General features: G+C 63.3%; 1 protein-coding gene across 4 annotated transcripts in view; it reads right to left on the bottom strand.

Moving 5' to 3' along the window:
* Window positions 1-5401: 5401 nt before the first annotated feature.
* The window catches only part of PRR5 (proline rich 5), a 45306-nt gene continuing 29289 nt past the window's right edge, over window positions 5402-21418 (bottom strand). For 2 of the 4 annotated variants that reach the window (XM_043562871.1, XM_043562870.1), the window contains 6 exons: window positions 17592-17640; window positions 15958-16015; window positions 11892-11983; window positions 11318-11458; window positions 7972-8107; window positions 6369-7412 (listed from right to left, as the gene is read on the bottom strand). In XM_043562871.1, coding sequence (XP_043418806.1) covers window positions 6403-7412; window positions 7972-8107; window positions 11318-11458; window positions 11892-11983; window positions 15958-16015; window positions 17592-17640 — 1486 coding nt within the window. In that variant the 3' untranslated portion in view covers window positions 6369-6402. The other 2 variants (XM_043562872.1, XM_043562873.1) reach the window with 2 other exon arrangements.

The following is a 21418-nucleotide window of genomic DNA, read 5'->3' as shown; positions in this document are numbered from 1 at the left end:
TACAGCCTGTTCAAGCAGTTCTGAGCTCTAAGCAAACGCATCAGTCAACGAGGAAGAGCGTTCTTGGGGTTAAGACCATCCATTTATTACGAAGCCATTATCACTTTCAGGTCAAAACCCGTTAAGGACTTGTCTGCCCGACGCACCGTCATCTGCGTGGGGCTACTTAATCAGGGACGCTGGTGTCTAGGATCTCACGGTCTTACAGCCATGCTCTGCGTGTGTCCATAGTGCGTGGACAAGCAAAGAAATATCACCAGTCGCAGAATTTTGCATTTGAAAAGTCCTCGCTACAGATGCGGAAACTGAGGGTACAGGACTTGCCCGATATCACACGGGAAGTTAGTGACCGTTCAGGATCAGAACCCCGGGTCCCGGCTCTGCCGACGAGGGCATGCGTTACACATACATATAAAACAGCATATCCCCCATTCTGCCTTCTCCCCACTCCTGTAGAGGATTCGGGAAAGAGGAGTGTGTCGGTCAGACTGAGCCAGGTTCACCACAGTAACAAACATCCCCCAGTCTCAGGGGTTTACGCACACATAGGTCTCCTTTTCATTCACACTACGTGTCTGCAGCCCCCAGGACCCCACCTACCGAAGCGGTCCCATCTGGAATCCAACCGGTCACCAGGCAGAGGGGAGGCGAGCTCTGGAGAGTCTCCACCTGGCAGAGAAGCGGTCCGGCTCCAACCGAAGCGTCCCACGTCCCTTCTGCACGCAATGCATTGGCCAGAGCTGCTCGCGTGGCCCCCCACCAGCCACGGGAGACAAGGACGTACGGGCCTTCCGTGTGTTCAGGAGCCAGGGCCCAGAAGAGCATCATGGGGTCAGGGGCTTGAGTCTGTGCCCTGTGCACCCCGGGCTGGTGCTCCACTGAATCCCCAGGGTTACTGCCCACTCCACTGCTGGACGCTCCTGGAGCACGGGGACCACAGTCCTCACTAGAATGATGCTCCTCTCCACTCGCGCCTCAACAGAGGAGCCAGCATGGGGCATTCCACACTCCCCAAGGGGACTGCTGCAGGGAGGGGAGGAGGTCTTTCCTCTTTTCTTCTTCCTTCCCTTCCTCCTTTCCTCCCTCCCTCCCTCCCTCCCTCCCTCCCTCCTTCCTTCCTCCTTTCCTTCCTTCCTTCCTCTCCTCTCTACCTCCATCCATCCTTCTTCCTCCTTCATAACCATTTCTTTTTTAACAACTGTTTATTTATTTATTTTGAGAGAGAGAGAGAGGGAGGAGGGAGGGGCAGGGAGAGAGGGAGAGAATCCCAAGCAGGCTCCCGGCTGTCAGCGCAGAGCCCGACGCAGGACTCGAACTCACAAACCAGGGGATCATGACCTGAGCCAACGCCAAGAGTCAGACGTTTAACCGCCTCAGCCCCCCCAGGCGCCCCCTTCACGACGCCTCCTAAGTGCGCATTGCACGCACATTGTGCGGTGTGAACGGGCCGAACTCTTTCAACCTGCGACGCTGCACCTCTCTCCCCAACACCCCATTTCCCCTCCCAAGCCGCTGGCGACCACCTTTCTACTTTCTGCCCCTATGAGCGTGATGGCTCTAGGTGCTTCATAGGAAGTGGAATCCGGGGCTCCTGGGTGGCGGCTTCAGCCCCGCAGCCTGTGATACTGGTTGTGGCCGCAGGAGCTGCCACGGCAGATGCAGACAGATGCCTCGGGCGACCGTTTCTCCACGCCTTTGTTCAGGTGGCAACCGGAGGAGGGCTCTCTGGGGGCGACAGGAGGTGGTCGGAGGATGTGTGACCCTCCTGTGCACGAACCCCTCCCCCCCCCCCCCCCCGCCCCGGGGGGGAGGCTGCTTTCCCAGAGCCACGCCAGTGCGTGCAAACCTGCAGGTGTGCACGTGTGTGCGGGGGTCCGAGTGTGAGCAAGGACGTGCATGTGAGCGCAAGTGCCTGTCGGTGTGCGTGTGCCTGAGAGAGAAGACGGAATAGCTCGGACCGGGGAAGGTCACCGACACCACGGTGGGGACAAGCCAGAGAGCCTTCCCAGCGCGGGGCTCCGGATCCGGAGCCCGGGGCTGGAGGAGGGCGGGGCATCGTGCCCGGGGAGGCCACGGAGAGGCCACGGAGAGGCGGAGAGGAGGGGAGTTTCAGCAGTGGGAGGAGTGGACGAGTGGCCAGCTGTGGCAGGGGTGGGGCCTCCGGTGGCAGCTCGTTCCCCGCCCTCAGCCAAGAGGCGGCCAGGGGAGCCCGGACTGGCCCTTGGGACACAAGATCAGGGGCCTCCCACGGCCTCGGGTGGTGGATTCTGGGACTGCCGTGGGGGCGAGGGGAGCATATTGGCTGTTGTGAGTGTGTGCAATTGCGGGACCCGGGCGACAGCTCGCGGAGGGGAAACAGCAGCTCTGCCTCGGCTACCTGACCTCTGACCTCTGGGTGGAAGTTAGCCCCGCCCCCTCCCCCCCCTCCGCCGGGTCAACAAAGCCCCGCCTCATGAGCAGCCCCCAAGGTTTGTCCCTGCTAGAGATCAGACATGCTCACATCACACCCTGGGGGGGTCGATGCCCCGACGAGTCACGTCTGCTCCAGGCCCCTCCAAACTCCCAGTCCGCGTGGGACCTGCGTGAGATCCGGCAGCTGACGGGGTCACGGACACGCGTGGATGTTCCCATTGACTCGTTTCAAACATGTGTCGAATGCTGCTTCAACAGACGAGGTTTCCTTTGGGATCTTAGGTGCTTTGTTGTAAAAACTATTCTAAGAAAAGTGTCCCTGGGCTTCCCCGGACGCCCGAAGGAGTCACACGGACCAACTCAAGACCCCCTGAGACAGAGTGGGACCCCGGCTCTGGTTTCCCAAGATGAATGAAAAAAATTTTTTTAATGTTTATTTTTGAGAGAGAGAGAGACAGACAGAAGGTGCGCAGGGGAGGGGCAGAGAGAGAGGGAGACACAGAATCCCAAGCAGGCTCCAGGCTCTGAGCTGTCAGCACAAGGGGCTCAAACTCACAGACTGTGAGATCCTGACCTCATTTAAGAAGGTTTCTTAAACGCCAGCCCCGGGGATGCATAGAAAACATTCCATGGGAGAAGGTTCCCTGGGGAGGCTGCTGACAGATCCCAATTATTTCACTCATTCAACAGATTCCTTGACCTGTGGCTGGACCAGGACAGGTGGCCTCCTCATAGGGGCAGACTGATCACGGACTCATCCGTCAGAGCAGGTCTCCCAGGAAGTCATGAGGCTAACGCCCGGGGGCCTCTCTTGGACTCAGGTCTCTTCCAGGGGGTATGGTGTTGCAGATGTACGGGTTGTTCCACAACTGGAATCTCTCTCCAGTCTGCTTTTAAAGAAAACTCCCACACTGTATGAGCTTCCGGTCCCACGACCCCCGATTCTACCCCTGAAATTTCAGTGCCAAATCCCATGGAGGGAACAGGGGGAGACACTGGAGGTAGGGTGTGGGCTGGGGTGTGAGAACAACAGAGCAGTGGGGCAGACACAACCTTGGGGCTTGACCTGAGCTCCCTGGCGGCCAAAGTGAGACCCGGTCAGGGATGCGACCTTCATCGTAAGAAAGTTTGGTTCTCGGGGGGGGGTCACCAGTGTTTCATCTAAGGCCAAGGCCCACACATTCTGTGGATTTGGGGCGGGGGCTACCATAGCTGGTCATTTATCCTAATTTATGTAACGTTCGGCCCTGGTTTTTCTTATGTAACTCACCAATTTATAATAAGATGTTTTGATGTAGATGACCTTCAATATTTTTTGAACAAGGCTGAGTATAACACAGGGTGCCTGGGGGGCTCAGTCTGTTAAATGTCCGACTTCGGCTCAGGTCACGGTCTTGCGGTTCACGAGTTCGGGTCCCACATTGGGCTCTGTGCTGACAGCTTGGAGCCTGGAGCCTGCTTTGAATTGCGTGTCTCCCTTTCTCTCTGCCCCTCCTCTGCTCACCCTCTGTCTCTGTCTCTGTCAAAAATAAACATTAAAAAAAAAAAAAAGGCTGGGTAGAACATGTGGACATGTTCCAGGCCAATGTAATGAGCGGCTCCTTTAAAGGGGGTATGGGGTAAAGCCCCAGCAGAAGCAGCCCTTCACTGCTTCAGGACCCAGGCTCAGCACCCATCCCGCCAGGACTCAGGCTCAGCACCCATCCTCCTGGGGATTCAGCCTCTCCGTTGCAGGTGAGGCACCACTGGCTGGTGTACGGGGCCTCCCTCCCACCCCCCAGGGGCAGGATTTGTCACAGAGCTCAGGGACGCCCACAGAGCGCCCACACTTGACCATGAGCCCACGTGCTGGCAGATGCCACTGGAGCCCACAGGGGCCTGGGATGCTCAGACCCCCACAAAGGAGGTCATCACTAGGGGGTGGGGGCAGAACAGGGGGCCCAGCACCCCGGTGAGGGCAGAGCCCAGCCAGCCAGTTCCCTGCCATTTCCGCCCTTTCCTGGGCCCTTCTGCTTTGAGGGGACCCTGCTGATAATGGTCACCCCCAACCCCCACCCCAACCCCAACGTTAGCTGGTCTCGAGCTTGTCCCGAGCTCCATGAAGGAGCTGGGAGCCAAGGAGGGCAGTTCAGGGATCTCAGCCCCATCGGCCGAGCAGCACAGCCATTCTCCTTGGTTCTCGGACCGGGGACAGCCTTCCGGCCCAATTCCCAACCCCGAGCCCAGCTCCCCGGAGGCTGGGGTCACTCTCTTGCTCCCCAGCTGCCCGGCTGAGCCCTACCTGTTCCTAAAGCACCTTCTGAGTGCTAAGTGGTTGTGAACCTTGCGAAGGTGGTAGGTACATTCTGGTCCCACAAGTGACAAGACTGAGCTCCTCGGGGCTCCTCCGCCCCACCCCACGTCTGCACGAGCCAGGGGCTCCTGGCTGGTCTTTCTCGGCAGGTGGGAGAAACTTGCCCACGCGGACGGCTCTTCCAGCAGATCCCCGCGGGCGGGGGGCTCCTGTGACTCCGCACTGGCCTCCCTTCCCTGACCACCCGACTCCCAGGGGTCCCCAGTCCCCCTTCTGTTAGGACTGCTCACCAGGCGGTCTCCCTTGTTATGTGCTCATGGGACACTCCCCACCCCACCTCCAGCAGAAAACTCCAGGAGGGGTGGGTCCTTTGAATGGGGCCAGGGGGTCGGATTCTAACCTGTGCAAAAACATCCCCCCCCACCCCAGGAGAAACCCCACGCTCCCTTCGCCCTCTGGCGGCCACGCCGACCCCTGACCCTTTAAGAGTGTGCCCCTACCCGCTGTGGTCCCAGCCACTCCTGAGGCTGTCCGCTGTCAGGATGGGACACAGACACGAGGCAACGGGAGACCCCCCACCACCCCCCTGCTCTGGGAGCGGGGAGGGGTGGTCCCAGCGCGGGGGGTGGGCGAGATCTGAGGGTGGGGACCGCGGGAGGACATCTGGGGCCTGGCGTCGCAGACACGAGCTCAGGATGGGGGCAGACAGGTTTTATTCTATCCTCTTCCTGCCCGAAGCCGCCCTGCTGGGAGGGTCTGGGACAGGCTGGCACAAGGAGGTCACGTCGTGGCCTGAGGTGAGGGCAAGGGGGAGGGGGGTCTGCCACCGACCCCCCCCCCCCCCGTTGCTCTGGGAGTCATTCCGGAGGCCTGGCTGAGCCACAGGACTCACAGTCTCTGCGGATGGGGACGCCGGAGGGCCAGAGTGGCCGTGTCTGTTCTGCGCACACGTGGCTGACCAGTGCCCCTGGTGGCCCGTGCGACCCAGCATGGGGTGGGGCTGGGGGCCGGGGCGGTGACGGTTTTTCCAGCAAAGACTCAGGAATGGCAGAAGGGCCGGGGCCCGTGGCGGACGGGACGGGACGGGTCGGGTCGGGACGGAGTAAAAAAAAAAAAAAAACCTCTCGCACGCACGCACCCCACAGGCACACGCACACGGGGTCGGTGAAGACGCGAGGCCCTCACACGACGCTCTGCCGGTCCCCGGTCCCCTCGAGCTCAGCCGTGCCAGAGCTCCGACCCCGGCCAAAGTCAATGAAGATCCCTTCGGAATCCGAGTCCACGGACTCCAGGATCTGGTCCACCAGGTTCTCCGGGCTGGAGGAGGGAGGGGAGCCGCGGGCTGGGTCTGGGCAGGGCTCAGGGGGCTGGGCGGGGGGATACAGTCTGCTGGGGCAGGGCCCCGACGGGGGAACCGGAGAGTGTCTGAAGGCCGCGGTGGGGCCCTGGCCAGGCGCGTCGGAGAAGCCCTGGGGCTCGGGGAAGGACGTCATCTCAGAGACCGAGTGCCTGCGGATGCCCGGGCCGCCAGCAGCCGCGCCCTCGGCCTCGTGCTCTGCCACGGGGTTCAGCAGCGGGGTGTTGTAGCTCTTAGAGCGCACCACTGGGTTCTTGGCCAGGACGTCCCCTGAGCGGGAGCGACGCTGGAGGTGCTTCTCTGCAGAGACAGGCAGACGAGGGGTCAGGGCGGGAGGCGTCTACTCGGGAAACGGGGGCACCTGTGTGTTCCAGGCCATTCCTTCGCCAGCACCTGCCGTGTGCTTAGCTCTGCAGGAACGGGCAGCCACGGGGAAAAGCCCAGTGAGTGCAGATCCCCGGCCCAGCCCCACCTCACCCCTCTGCGGGGGCAGCCTGGCAAGTGAGGGAGGGGTACACGGATTCCCACCCCAGCTCCGACACTGCGTCTGCCCCGATGAGACGCCTTCCTTTCCCTCCTGAGTCCCAGCCTCACCCTGGATGGGCAGGAGCTGGGCAGGGGTGGGTAGAGGGAGCGGGGGGTGGGGGGTGCTCAAGTCAACTGCTTGGTTCAAAGGTACACATGCCTCAGTTTCCCCACCTGTGCAGTCAAAAATCTTAGCCAGCACTTTCCAGGGCAGACTCAGCTCCTGCCTGGAGGAGTCCCAGTGTGTGTGTGTGTGTGTGTGTGTGTGTGTGTGTGTGGCGGGGGGGGAGGGGTGACAAGCCCATGTGGGTGGGCCATAGGTCAGGAAGTGCTGAAATGCCAGGACAGAGGCAGGATGACAAAAGGCCTTTCCATGTGAGGTCGTGGCTGAGGTTTTATTCCGAGTGTGGTGGGCGCCCCGGGCGGGGGGCAGGAGAGAACAGCGGGGGTGGGAAGGGGGAGGTGGGCAGAGCTCAGGCTCCCACTCGGGGCCCTGCAGTTCCGCAGAGTGAACCCTAGGTGGCAGCACTGCGCACGGCGAGCGGCTAGGTGAGCGGCTCAGCGGCCTTTCCGGGGCGGGAGCCGGAGGCTCCTTCCTAGCCGGGCAGGGTCCAAGTTCTCCTCCCTGTGGCCCTCGTGCCTCTGTCCCCTCCGTCCAGGACGCTCTACGTGCACCTCTTCCCAGGCCTGGCTCCTCCTGGTCCTTCAGCTCAGCCGTCACCCTCCAGTCTGGCCTGGGCTTTCCACCCACAGGCCTCTTATCACTTGGGTATGGGTCACCTTGGGGACTCCTCTGGGGACTGTTTAGTCGTTGGTCTGCCTTCCCTGGTGGCGAGAGCCCGTGTGGGTGGGGCTTGGTCTCTGCCGATCCCTCAGGGCCAAGAACAGGGGCCGGCACATAGGAGCCACTCTGTTTACAGAGCTGAATGAACCAGCGGGCCCTCTGTTAAAGGAGCACCAAGCCAGGCAGCCTCACTCCCCCCTTCCCCCTCCCCTGCGATTCTGCAAACAAGGTAGGTTTCTCGGGCTCCCGGCCTTTGCACATGCCGCGGCCTCTGCCGGCCAGTCTCGACTTTCAGGACTGAGCACAGATGTGACCTCACTGGGAACACAGAGGCCCCTGCGGGGCTCTCAGGGGGGTCGGCGCATCACCCTACACGGTGTCTGCCTGCCGGGCCCCCCTCAGTTCTTGAAGGAGGGACCCCAGGCCCTAGTGGGTCCAGGGCCCGGCACATAGCGGGGCTCATGCTCTCATGACCGAAAAGCAAATGCCCAGTGGGGTGTGGTTCTGGCCGTCTGTTCACTGGGAGGCCTGGACCCTGGGCAGAGGTGCACGGGGCCAGGGATCGCCCAGCTTCCCGCCCCAGGCCCAGTCAAGCCCTACCCAGCATGCAGGAGTGTGTGAAGGGGCCCTCGCTGGAGTGGAGGCCGTAGGTGCCCAGGTAGGGCGACACCACCTTCTGGATCAGCGTCTCCAGACACAGGTAGTCCTTGGTCACACCCCGGGACTCGTGCACCCCCTGCAAGAGAGGGAGGGAGGGAGGGAGGGAGGCAGGTGGTCACTGGATGGCCTGTTCCTTGCCTCCCTGGCCCAGCCAGCCTCAGCTCAAAGGTCACCACAGATAGCCCGTCCCTTCTCCCCATTCCCACGGGTCTCTGCCTCGATCGCAAGGCACACAGTGATCTCCCCCCTCTGCCCTCTCTCTTGAGTTGGGGCTGCCGAGTCCCTCTCCTGCTTTGACACCCCGGAGCCTGCCCTCTGCACACAGCAGCCGGCGCGGTCCGAAAGCATGTGACGTCCCGTGGAAAAGGGCCCGGTGGCTAAGCCAGGCTGAGCACTCGGAGCTCTGCCCTTTGGGATAGAGCCTCCTCCCTCTGGGAGCCCTCGGGGAGACAGTAGCTGACCTCCCCCAGCGAGGGCAGCTCATGCCCTGGGGCCCCCTGCCCTCGACACATGGAGCACTACGGGCAGAGCGGGTCGAGCCAGCCCTGCCCCTCATCTGCCGGCCCGGCCAGGTCCCGTCCACCTCCTCCCTGAGCCCCCTTGTCCAGAGCTCTGAAGGGATCTCTACCCCCTCCGGTTCCATTAGGGCCAAAACCTGAGGAAGGCGGCCGCCCCCAGGACAGCCTTGGTCTTACTGATGCGGAGAGTTGGGGGGGGGGGGGCAAGCTCTGTGCCCCCAGCAGCCGAGGCAGAGGGCTGACACATGGGAGGCCATTAGTGAGTGCTCGCCGAATGAATGTCTGAATCCACGGGAGCAGACGCCTCTCTTCTAGGGGGTTGCCAGTTGCTCACAGGACAAGATACACTTGGACACAACGTGTCAAAAGACAGCCAGAGAGTCCAGCGACATGCTGCCCCCGAGAAACCCACACACACATTAAAAGTAAGGGGCTGAAAGAGCCCTGCACGCCGACGCCAGTCACAGGAAAGCCGGAGCAGCTAAGCTGATTTCAGACAGGGTGGACTTCAGACCAAGGAAGGTCAGCAGGGGTCAAGAAGGTCGCTAGGCCACGATGAAGCGGTCAAGTCTCTGGGACGACGTAACCACCTCTAATGTGCCTGTGCCCGACCAGCACGTCAGATGGTGTGAGGCGAAACTCGCGGGAGTTAGTCCGCTCCCTCGGTGGGGGAACCCCGTGCTCGCGCAGGGACAGACCGGCCCCGGCAGGAACTCGGGAAGGACACATCAAACTCAACACTACAGCCGATCGACTGGCCCTAACCGCCATCCTTCACCCAACGAAGGCAGAACACACGTGTTCTCCTCCAGCCCCCGCGTAACATCTGCCAAGCCAGACCACATTCTGGGCCGTAAAACACACCTTCACAGATTTAAAAGGATTAAAAAAAAAAAAAAATCATACAATACCTGCCCTCGGACCGCAGCGAGACTGAACCAGGAGTCAAGAACAGAAAGAAAACTGGGGGAAGTCCCCAAATACGTGGAGACTAAGAAACTCCCTCACTTCTAAATGACACGTGGATCAAAGAAGAGAGGCTCACAAACATCTTAAGACGACTGGCAACAAATGAAAGCGAAAACAGATCCACGTTTACCGGATGCGCTGAGAGCTGTGCTTTCAGGGCAAGCATAGCCTCGAACGGATATCTATTAGAAAAGACAAAGCCCGAAAGTCAGCCATCTAAGCGGAGACCGGAAAAAGACAAGCAGAGGAAGCCAAGGAAGCAGAAGAAGAGAAACAGTAAGAGCAGAACTCAATGAGACCGAAACAGGGACCCGACAGAGAAAAAGCCAAAAGCGGGCTTTTTGAAAAGGTCCGTAATGTCGTTAAGCCTCCTGCCAGGCCAACCAGTAAAGAGAAGACACAAATTCCTAACATCAGGAATGAGAGAGGAGCCATCACTACAGACACCAAAGGTCTGGGGGGCGGGATTCCATGGGCACCCCATAAGCCATCTAGATGGGCACGAGGGACCCCACATTCCCCAGAACTGCCTCTGGCCCCAGCAACGGTGGGGGGGGGGGGGCAGGGAGAAGGGACTGACTGCCGGTGAAGCAAAGGGCACACAGTAGGCCCTCAGCACAGGCTAACCAGCATTTGTGTCTTCAGATCTATCTGGGACGAGTTCACTGGGGCTGTGAGGTCGCTCAAAGCGGAGGCCAGGAGGAGAGTGGGGGAACGGGGCTAAGCCCAGGAAGCTGCGTCAGGCACACGGGCCACCAGGGGGCAGCACCGCCCCAGCCTGGCCACCCACCTGGGTGCCGGGATCCAGGTGGGACCTCCGTCTTGGCCCCAAATCCCAGCCCGGCCCCCGTGGGCTCCCAGAAGCACCACAGAGGGCTTTACATCTGATTTCTCCCCCTCATCCTGGAACCTGCCCTGCAGGCAGGCGGTTCCACTGTGTCACCCAGGTGAAGAAAGAGGCTGAGACACCCTGCTTCCACTGGCCAAGGTCTAACCTAAAACCCTTCAAAAGCCCTGCGGCGGGCCCGTCCCATATCCTGCTCGGCCGCCAGGACGACCACCAGCTCTCACCTGCCGCTGGGACCCTTCAAACCCCGACATTCATCCGCCCTTCCCTTGCCCTGGAATCCGCACGGGCTGGGCTGCCCGGGACCCCGGGACCAACCTCGCAGACCCTGATCAAGGGTGCCCGCGTGCACGGTGGGGGTGGGGGGCGAGGAGGAAGAACAGGACCTCGGAGCCTGTCAGACGTGGGTGAGGCCAGGCCTTCTTGGCTCTGGGCAAGCGAGGACCCTATTTCCCACCTGTGAAACGGGGTGGTTGACAGCTGCCTGCCTCGGTCCTGTCACCCTGGAGGGTGAGCCGGCAAACTGTGGGGTGCCGTGCCCGTCACGGGGCTTGGGGAGCAGCGGTTTGCAAAAGACCCTGTCTGTGGTAAAGGCTGTCGGTGGCCCGCCGGATCCTCTGCTGTCTCGGCCAGGCCACTCGCCCCAGCTGCTGGCCCCCTCCCAAAGCTGCCCTCTCGGGGAAAAGCCGCGTGCCCCGGAAACGTCTGGAACCGTCGCGGGGCGGGAGGGGCGTGAAGGCGCAGCTATGGGCCCGTGCCCGCTCCCGGGCTCCGCTTCTCTTGAACTCCCCCCTTCCTCCCACACCTTCTGGGCCCCTCCCGCTTCCCTCTCCCCTGTTGACAGGTCACGTGCTCTGGGCCTGGGGAGCCTGGCCTTGCCCCCCACCCCCGCCCCCTCCCCGGACGCCCCCGACGCAGGAGCGAACGGTGGCCTCCCGGGGGCCCCGCCCACCTGCAGCACCAGCAGCATCTGCACGATGGCGGGGGGCACGCGGGCGTGGGTGCGGGCCAGCGCCCCCTCCAGCTTCACGCTAAGGGTGATGGTGTTCCGGAAGTGCAGCAGGGCCAGCTGGCGCACGGACGGCTCCTTGCCCTGCAGACACAGAACGGTGCGCCCCGCCCGGCGGCCGTCACGGGAGACCCCCGCCTCCCTCCGCGTCCACACATCTGGGGCCAGACCCGGGGCCGTGGCCCCGCTGGCCCTCAGGCCCCTTCCACCCCATCCTCCTCCCTGGATGATCCTCGTCCTGAAGACAGGGCCCCGTCAGCTTCCTCAGGCAAGGGGAGGGTCGCCGTCACTGGCCGAGCCCCGATGTGCTGGGCACAGCCTACTCCGTGCTGCTCAGGGCCTTACGGGGACCGGACGGGGGGGACCGGCCTTCTTTACAGACTGTGGGTGGGAGACAGGCTCTGGGAGGTCCAGGCACCTGCCCATCACCGGGCCGGGGGGCCTGCAGGGAGGCCAGCGTGGGCCGCGCCCCTCCCCCCTGGGCCCTGGGGGTCCCACAGCCGCAGGGGCCACTTGCCTGCACCGGGTAGAAGATGGCCTGCAGTGTAGGCAGCACGTCACTGAAGAAAAAGTCCCACGTCTCCGCCAGCGAGTCCAACAGTTTCTGTCCTGGGGGCACAGGGAGCCGTCGCTGCGCTCACCCTGAAAGGGCCCTGTCAGACCCGGCAGGCCCCCCCCCGGGTGGGAGTCCTCCCCCGCCACCCCGGGAGGCGCCCCCCGCCCCCAGATCGATAGCACAGAGCACTCAGCAGCTCCGTGGCCCGGAGTCCGCCGTTCAGCCCCCCACTAATAAAACGGGACAGTGAAAGGGCCACCTCCCAGGGCTGCAGGGATGAGATGGGCTGAAACGGGGCCTGGGGCGGAGAAAGTGCTGGTTAGTGCTGCCTGTTGGTTCCTGGTCCCTCGTCACACCCCAGGCCCACACAGGACCCCCCCGCCCCCGCCACAGGAGCCGTAGCGCACATCACGGTCCTTTCCGATTCCCACAGTGACCCTCAAGCAGGTGGGGGATCCATCGGAGCCTCAAAGGTCCCCAGACTCATCACAGGACATGGAAGCAGGACCCTGAATGGCAGCTATGAGTACAGTCATCTATCTATTGAAGGGGTGACCTCAACGGGCAAAGAGTTGGAGTCTCCAAGAGATTCAGGCCGCGGGTCCCTGCCACCCCGGGCTGCCTGAGGTGGGATCCGGGGAGCCAGGGAGACCATATCCAAGAGCAGCAACATGCCCCAGGCAGGAGAGGAAGTGGAGAGAACCAGGCAGGGAGGGCTTCCTGGAGGAGGTGCCATCCAAGCTGATTTAGAGGATGGTTTGGCCAGGCTGACTGACATCCCCGGGGTGGAAAGGAGGCATGTGGTCAAGCTCTGGGCACTTCCGCCAGCCCCGGGGAAGGAGCATCCATCCTCGGGGAGGACAGCCCCTGAGGCTGAGGACAGAGGTGTCCCCAAGCCGGCTCTGGGCTCCCCCAGCAAGTGCAAAGCGCTGAGGCCTCAGCCCCCCTGCCTGGACTGGACGGAAAGCGAGAATGAATGGCTGTGGGGTCTCAGACAAACAGGCCCCGGGATGTGTCACCAAAGCCTCTGCCTGGTGGGACCCACCCCCCAACCCCCTGGGAGCCAGACTGGAGACCGGCTGCGGAGAAACGGGGTGTGGAGGTGTCTCTGGGCGGGAGGGCTAAGCGCCACATGCTGGCTGGTTTTCCAGACCGCACTGCTCACGTGGGGCTGTCTGGACGCTTCCACGGCAGCCAGGGGGCTGGACAGGGGCCTTTGCTGCTCCTCCTTACCTTCTCTGGTTTCTGGGCCCCACCCCTCCCCCGCCCATAAAGCCCCCAAATCTGCATAGGGCTCTGGGAGGGGGCAGCCCCAGGAAAGCCCACCCGGCTGAGGTGGCGTGGCCTCTGTGCACGGCCAATCTGCCGGCACCGAGGCTCCGAGCCGGCGGCCGGCTCCTGACCCTCCCTGGGGGCCCACACCTAGCTCTGCGGAGCCCTGCCCTCCAGAGGTCCCTTCAGGTCCCCGCCGTTGGGGGCAAGAAGAAAGACGGCTCAGTTCCCTGGGCCGGCCGTGGGGTGGCTCTGGGCACCGGCCAGGCCGGCGTCCGCGGGCCGTCCTCCAGCCCACGGGGCGGAAATGCTGTGGAAGGCAGATGTCGTAAAACACAGACTCGGGGCCCCACGAGGGCACGAGGGGCCGGGAAGCACGGCCTCGCCCACTGGCCACGTTCTCCGCTGGGATCTAGGGGTGCCGGGGGAGGGGGGCGGTGACGGGGTGGTCAGTGGGCAGAGTCAGGCGGCACGGCTCTGGGGCCCTGCTCTGCTTTGCTGTGGGACCCCAGCGTGACCCTCCGTAGGGCGGGCGTCATGAATGTCCTCATACACACGGGGCCTGGAGCCTGCAGGAGACCCTGCGCCCCTCCGGGGAGGTCTCACGTGCCTGCCCGCTGAGGGGACTCTCCTGGCTGCAGCGAAGACCACCGAGCCACACCCTCAGAAATGGCCCAGGAGAGGGACTCCCCCTCCAGGCTGTCCCTCCAGACTTCCTGCTTCTCTCTCCGCTTGGGAGCTGACGTCCAAGGCCTCGCTGGAGGCCGGAGGGAGTGCGGGGGGATAGGCAGCAAGGTCCTGGGGCCACCCCGCGTGAGACCACCCATCCCCCTCCAGCAGAGGCACAGGTGAAGATATGGCTGGCCACAGGGAGGGGTCTCAAGGAAGAGCTCCCCTGGGACCCACGTGGGGGCAGGAGGCGGGTGGAGTGGGTTCCAGAGGCTGACCCTCAGGGTGCGGCATCAGCTGCTGTCCCCACGATACGTACTGAAGGGGCCAAACGTCCTCCCGAACGTACCACGTCTTGAGGCCTGACTCCAGGACCACCACCTCCGTGCAGCCCTCCCTGATTGCCAAGAGGGAACGGACTCTTCCTTCCCCACAGCTTCCCTTCACCCTGACAGTCCTCCCACTGAATTGCCACCTTCCGGTCCGTGTCTGTGTCCCCAGCTGGGCTGGATAGGAACTGGAGGCCAGGCCCTGCGGCCCCCGGACTGGGGCTCCATGCCTGCCCCCGAGGCCTGGGGAGGCTGGCTGGGGCCGGCACCCCCCCGCTGGGTGGCCTGGCGGACACGGCCGCTCCAGGCACGACTCCACTAAGCCGCACAAAGCTTCTCTTCTCTGAGGATCCCAGCTCCCCTGGTCCGGAGCTGGTGGGAGGCACAGCGCGCTGGAATGTGCCGAGTAAGGAGACGGGCGTGGGAGGGCGTCTCCGCCCGGCGCCAGACCCCCACTGCCCTGCCCGGCTGGCTTCCTTTGCTGCCTCCTCCAGGAAGCCAGCCTAAACCTCCGGCGGTCTGTGTCTCCGCCTCCCCTCGACTGGTTCTGGTGGCCCTTCTCGGGCTCCTGCCCCGGAGCTTCCGCCCGATAGAAGCAGGGGGTACAGGAAGACCAGGGGACAAGCGGCTCTGAGTTCAGCCGGCACCCACCAGGCCACTGGCCTCGGCGTCCTGCTCTGCGAAATGGGCTAGCACCCCTTCTTTCCAGGATCAGAGTGGGAACCGAGGCAGCAGCGTGGGCCCAGGAAGCAGGCCTGGGTGCCTCGGTTTCCCTCTTTGTGCAGCGGCTGCAGCGATGACGGCTCTCTCGCGGGGTCGCCGGGAGACCCAACGGATCGGTAGCCGGAAAACACTCAGGACAGTCCGGCACAGAGGAAGCACGTGCCCGGTGCCTGGTGCACGGAACGTGCTCAGAAACGTTCCTGGGGCTTGAACTCGGCGCAGGGCCTGGAACGAAACCGGCCTTGGAAAAGGCGGCGTGGTTTGGCCGGGTCCTCCCGTTACTCCACCTTTCCCTAGGCCAATTCTCTCCTGCAAGGAGGCCGAGCGTCGTGGCTGCCCCGAGGCCGAGGGCGCGGGAGCCTGAAGACCCTTCCCTGCTTGCTGAGGCCCCGGCCAGGCAGAGGCCCGCTGGAGCCCGTGGGGGCCGGGGCCGGGCTGGCCTGGGCTCGAACCTGCCTCCCAACCCTTTGCTCCCAGCGCGGCTGCAGACGGAGCCCCTGTCATCACTGAGCTGCCATTAGCCGTGAAGGGGACAAGGACCCGAAGGTCTCACGGGTGGGTGTGAACTTTAAAAGAGAAAACTTGTCTGGAAGGCCCAGGGCCAAGCTGAGGCCCCCCAAACCCCACAGGGCAGCTGTGCCCAGCCAGGGAGCAGCCCCCTGCCAGCCTCCCCCTTCAGGAGCATCAGGGCAAACCTCTGCCCTAAGCTAGTTCCCTGGTCCTCAAACTGGGGCTCCTCCGGGCTGCTGGGACGGGGTTTGCTGGCGGCAGAAGGCCCCAGGGGCAGTGAGGGGAGGCAGGGCCTTTCCCCCGATGGCTCTCAGCCCCCGGGTTCTCGCAGGTCGTGGGAGGGCACACGCTCTCCCCAGTAAGGTCCCCTCCTGGGGTCAGAGGTGGTTTTCCCGCCTCTCCTGCCCTCCCACCCAGAGCCCTGGGGGCACAGAAAAGGCCGGCGACGTCACGCTGCCCAGCGGCCACACCAGCCGGGAGGGTGGCCGGGCGCCCGGTCCCCGCCACGGGGCCGCCAGACTCACCCTCATAGAAGCGGATCTTGTCCCGCAGGATCACCATGCCTTTCGTCAGCAGCTGGTTCTGAAAGCCACACACAGAGATGCCGTCACTGCTTTGGGGGGGGGGGGCAGGGCCCGGCAGGCAAGGCCCCCGGGAGTCCCCCAGCCACAGCTGAGGCCCAAGGGTGAACGTCAGCTCACCACCCCCCCCCCCCGGAGGGCAGTGACAACTGTCGGGGCTGGTCAGACGGGAGGTGGCCGCGGGGACCCCTCAGAGACAAGCCGAGTTGGGCGGGTGGCTGCCTTCGCATCCCACGGCGAAGGAAGACCTTTCGGGCAAGAGAGGCCCCGTGCCGGACGTCCTGGCGCGTGAAGCACCATCAGCGACCTGAGGCCCAGAGTGCGCGGTGCACGCGGTCACGCTGCCCCCGGGGTCTTGGCCGAGAACGACACCGTGTGGCCTCAGCACCACCAACAGCCAGAAGGTGGAAACAGACGGACGGGAGGACAAACAAAACGGGGTGTCTCCGTGCAGTGGAATGTTATTTGGCCGGAAAAAGGAGCGGGGTGCCGATGGAAGCAACACAGATGCCCCTCGCTAAGGCCGTGCTCGCGGGAGCAGCAGGCTCGAAAGGCCACTGACACGAAGTCTCCAGAACAGGAACATTCTGGCACAGAGAGCAGACGGTTGCTGCCAGGGGCTGCGGGGAGCAGGGAACGGAGGATGTTTAGAAACGTGGGGCCCCTGGGGCGCCTGGGGGCTCAGTCAGTTAAGCGTCCGACTCTCGGCCTCGGCTCAGGTCACGATCTCGCGGTTCGCGAGTTTGAGCCCCACGTCGGGAGCTTTGCGCGGATGGTACGAGCCTGCTTGGGACGCTGCGTCTCCCTCTCTCCACACAAATAAATAAGCGTTAAGAAATTATTTTTAAATGTGGGGCTTCCGCTGGGGAGGCTCTGGAACCAGAGGGGAGGACAAGGAGCCCCCCCGCCCCGAACCGCACACTTTAAATTTTTTTTTTTTTTTTCAACATTTATTTTTTTTGGGACAGAGAGAGACAGAGCATGAACGGGGGAGGGGCAGAGAGAGAGGGAGACACAGAATCGGAAACAGGCTCCAGGCTCCGAGCCATCAGCCCAGAGCCCGACGCGGGGCTCGAACTCCCGGACCGCGAGATCGTGACCTGGCTGAAGTCGGACGCTTAACCGACTGCGCCACCCAGGCGCCCCTTGAACCGCACGCTTTAAACGGGGGCGCTCTCCTGGCTGGTGACCTGGACAGGCGGTTCCATGTGTCCGTGACTCTGCAGGCCTGTTGGCCAGATGAGGTGTCACGGATGTCAGCTGAGGCACAGCCGGGGACACAGAGGCCTCGCGTTGCTGACGCCACACGGCGACCCAAATGCGGACGTCTGGGAGCCCCCAAGGCCGGTGTTCCAGGAGGCGCACAACCCGTAACGACCCCGAATGCGGATACTTTACCTGCCCGTCGCCGTTAACCTTCACGACAATCCACGCTGCACAGATGGGGAAACTGAGTCAAGGGGCGGCAGAGCCCCGGAAAGCCCGTGCTCCACACGCCCACCGAGAGGAGGTGACCCCGGCCCTTCTGGCCACCGCGGAAAGCAGCCCCGGCCCCCTGGAGGGCACAGACCACCCACCTGCAGATACTCCGTGAAGAAGGACCCCAGCTCCGTCTTCAGCAGCTGCCTGCGGGCAGGAGGGGACACGACAGTGAGCGGCAGCAGGACTCAGAGGCCACGCGGTGGGGACAAGGGGGCCGGCTGGGCAGCGGGAGGCCGGCCTGTCCCACCTGCCCCAGCCCTGCGGGGGCTCGGTGGGCCTCAGGCCTCCGCGGCGTTCAGCTGTGGCTCTTTAGACACCCGCGGCCACCTGCCACACCTCCCCGGAGGGCGAGCACCTCTCACGTTCTCCGGGGAGGACCCCCCCCCCCCGCCGGCCGTGCTGGGCCTCCACCACTCGGCTCACCCCTTCTTCCGCCTGCCCGGCCCCGGAGCTCGCCGCCCCGCACCCTCTGGACTCTCTCCTCCCGCTGTAGGTGCTGACTATGGTTCCCTTTTACAAGTGAGGCAAAGGAGGCTCAGAGAGGTCAAGGGACTTGTCCGAGGCCACACAGGACACACCGACTTAGGATCCAAACCTCGTCCTTTGTACATACGTTGACAATTCACCGCGCCGCTCTGGGGGCAGAGAGAACGGCGGGCGTCCCGTTCCACACCACGCACAGCCTGGAACATGTCAACCGTAGGCCCAACGCTCAACCTCACCTCTCCTCTCGGCCTTGTAGCTGTGTGTGCGCATGTGCGGGCACGCCTGGGGGGCACTGAACTCGCCTGCCTCCCCCCCACCAAGTAGGTGCTCCGGTCCTCAAAGGCCTTTTAGGGGTGGCTACATTCTACCTTCCCAGTGGAACTGAAAACCGGACCCCGGCTCAGGGCTGGCTGCCCCCCAGTGGGGGTGGGGCCCGGGAGCTAAGTGACGCACAGAGGACAGGTGGCTTGTGGGAGGTAGCTAGCACCCCAGCAGCTGACCGGCTGTCCTCCCTGGTGCCTGAGGCTCAGGCGGGATCCAGAGATGCAGAGATGGGGCCGGGGGCACAGGGAGGGACACGTTTCCTGACAGCTCCCGGGGGCCACAGCCAGGCCAGGCACAGACCTAAGCTCTCAACAGCCTGACAGGTGGGGCTGGCGTCCCTGGATGGGATGGACGAGGAACCTGCCTTTCAGAGCAAAGGCAGCCCCAGGGCCCTGTCCCACGCCCCTGGCGGGCAGCTTCTCTTAGTACGGGACCCATACTACGTCACAGCCCGACGCCGTCCCCGCGTAGCTGTGAAGTTAGCTCCGCAGGCTGAGCTCTGCCGGGACAGCGAGGGGACGGGGTGCTGACCCGTGTGAAGCCAGGTGACCCTCTGCCGCCAGCCCCCAGCCCCAGCCCCTCCACCTCCTCCCAGCTGTCTGGGTTTCCAAGGACCAGATGTGACCTCAGCTCCTGGTGTGACCCCCCCCCTCCACGTCCAGCCTCGGTGTCTGTCTCAAGGTCACCACACGCAAGGCACGAGGGGCTGCTCTGGGCAGGGCCAGGGAGCAAAGGGTGAGGAGGGAGGGACTTGTTCTGGGCCCAGGGCTGAGTCTTCTCAGATAGCCCCTCCCCCGACTGAGCTCCAGGGCCCTCATCTGGGGCCTGGGACACACCAGAAGGTAGAGCAGGAGGGCCCAGGCTGTCAAGTGAGGGCACGGCTCACCCTTGATGTATACAGCAGGTGCTCAGTGAAGCCCTCCTCGCCCTCTCCCTGGCCCATCGCTGGTGGAAGTGTGTATGAACATGAATGAATGAATGAATGAATGAATGAATGAATGAATGTATGAACGAATGGTCTCCTTCAGGGCGGAGCAGACCCTCTGCCCCGCTGCTGACATGCTACATGAGCCCAAGGGCACGTCCGGCCGAGCGTCCCCCAATTTGTGCCCACCGCCTCTCCCAGTTGCTGACGAAGGGAACCATGGCCATTCCACAGATGCGGAAACTGAGGTCCGGGGGAGGGCAAGTGGTGAGGTCCCGTGGGGCCTGCTGGTTAGGCTGCTCCTGTACCCACAGGGGAGCCTCCGGGCGGCTTCTGCACCCTGGGACACCACTTGGGGAAGGTGCTGCAGGGGGACCAGCCTGGGTGTCGTCTGAGGGGCCGCGGCCACGGCCACCCTGTCCAGACAGGTCTGCTGGCTCCTGGGAGCCGCAGGGCCAGTGGGACCTCGTGCAGGAGCTGGGGCTGGGCCAGATGATCTGCATGTCTGCCGGGAGCCCGGGAGGGAGGGCCTCTCGGGACCAGAGCAGGTGGCCGAGCTCCCTCCCACAAGCGCCCACAGGCTCCCGCACGGTCCTCAGGACTCCACGAGCCCCCTGGCCCCAGGCACACCAGTAGCTGTTCCGTCGAATGTTGGGGGAGAGGCCGCCCCAGACAGTCACCCTGGCAGGAGCCGCAGGGTCAGGGCAGGCACAAGGAACGCAGAATGTACAGCGGCCTGGGTTGCTGGGCCTGGGGCAAGAGGCCTTGCACAGCTGAGCGCGACCAGGGCAACCGGGGGCCTGACTGTGTAAGAAGGGGGGCTGCGGGGCGCCGGGGTGGCTCAGTCGGTTAAGCGTCCGACTCCTGACTTCAGCTCAGGCCAGGATCTCGAGGTTCGTGGGTTTGAGCCCCGCAGTGGGCTCTGCACTGACAGTGACGAGCCTACTTGGGCTTCTCTCTCTCTCTCTCTCTCTCTCTCTCTCTCTCTCTCAGCCCCTCCCCTGTGCCCACTCTCTCTCAAAAGAGATAAACACTTAAGAAAAGGAAAGTAGGTGCCCGAGTCCTGCAGGGGCAATGCCATCCGAAGTGGGCTAAAAAGAGGTCTGGGTGCTTAAGCACGAGTCCTCTGCAACCCAGAGTGACTTATTCTCCATCTGGAGAAACTATCATGCAAAACGTGTCCGTCTGGGGGGGCCTCAGGAGAACGGTGGTCAAAGGAACCGCTGAAGAGCGAGGGCTAGGCCCGCGGCCCGGACCCCGCCGAAACGAAACCTGCGGGCTTCCAAGGTCACTACCGAGAACACGAGCGTACATCTCACTGATGGGGGCACGGATGTGCAAATCAGTACGTGGCGAGGGTCTAGATCCAGAATATATAAAGAACTCCTGCGATTCAACAACGACAAGATAAACGATCCCACCGAGAAATGGGCCGGGGACGCGGGGACACATCTCCCCCCAAGATGATACGCAAATGGCCAACAGGCACGTGATGCTCCTGTCGTGCGTCATCGGGGAAATAGGAGCCCAAACCACAAGACAGCACTTCCCCGCCCCCCCCCCACCGCCACCCGAAGAGCGCTGTTAGAACGATCCCCCCACCCCCACCCCGGGAGAAGGTGGTGGAGCAGAGCCCTCAGACGCAGCTCGTGGGAAGGAAGCTGGTCCTCAAACCACAGCAGTGACGCGATGCAGCCGTCCGCGCCCAGATGCGCCCCCGGGAGAGGCGGAGACACACGTCCACACCAAACCCTGCACGGCGCGTTCAGAGCGGCGCCGTCCGTGACAACCCAGAGGCGGCCACGACCCACGGATCTATCAGTGGTGAGCGGACGAGCAGAGCGCGGTTTCCCGAGCAGGGGGTATTGCTCGGCCATGAACGGAATGACGTAGTGACAGGCTCGGACGGGGACGAGCCCTGAAGGTACCAGGCTGCACGGAAGGAGCCAGACACAAAAGGCCGCACGCACGTTGCGCGACTCCGTTCCGTGAAACGTCCGGGACAGGCCAAGGTACAGAGATGGAAACTTGACTGGTATTTGCCAGGGGCCGGGGCGGGGTGGGGGGGTGATGAAAACGTTCTGGAATGACACCGGGGTGAGGGTTGCACCACTCCGTGAATATGCTAAAAACCACTCAACTGTGCATTTTTAAAAAGTGAATGATATGTCGGGGTGCCTGGGTGAC

This window comes from Prionailurus bengalensis, chromosome B4, assembly GCF_016509475.1.
Source record: "Prionailurus bengalensis isolate Pbe53 chromosome B4, Fcat_Pben_1.1_paternal_pri, whole genome shotgun sequence".
NCBI lineage: Eukaryota > Metazoa > Chordata > Mammalia > Carnivora > Felidae > Prionailurus > Prionailurus bengalensis.
Note: the sequence above shows the minus strand (reverse complement) of the source record. Positions and strands in the feature narration are given on the sequence as shown.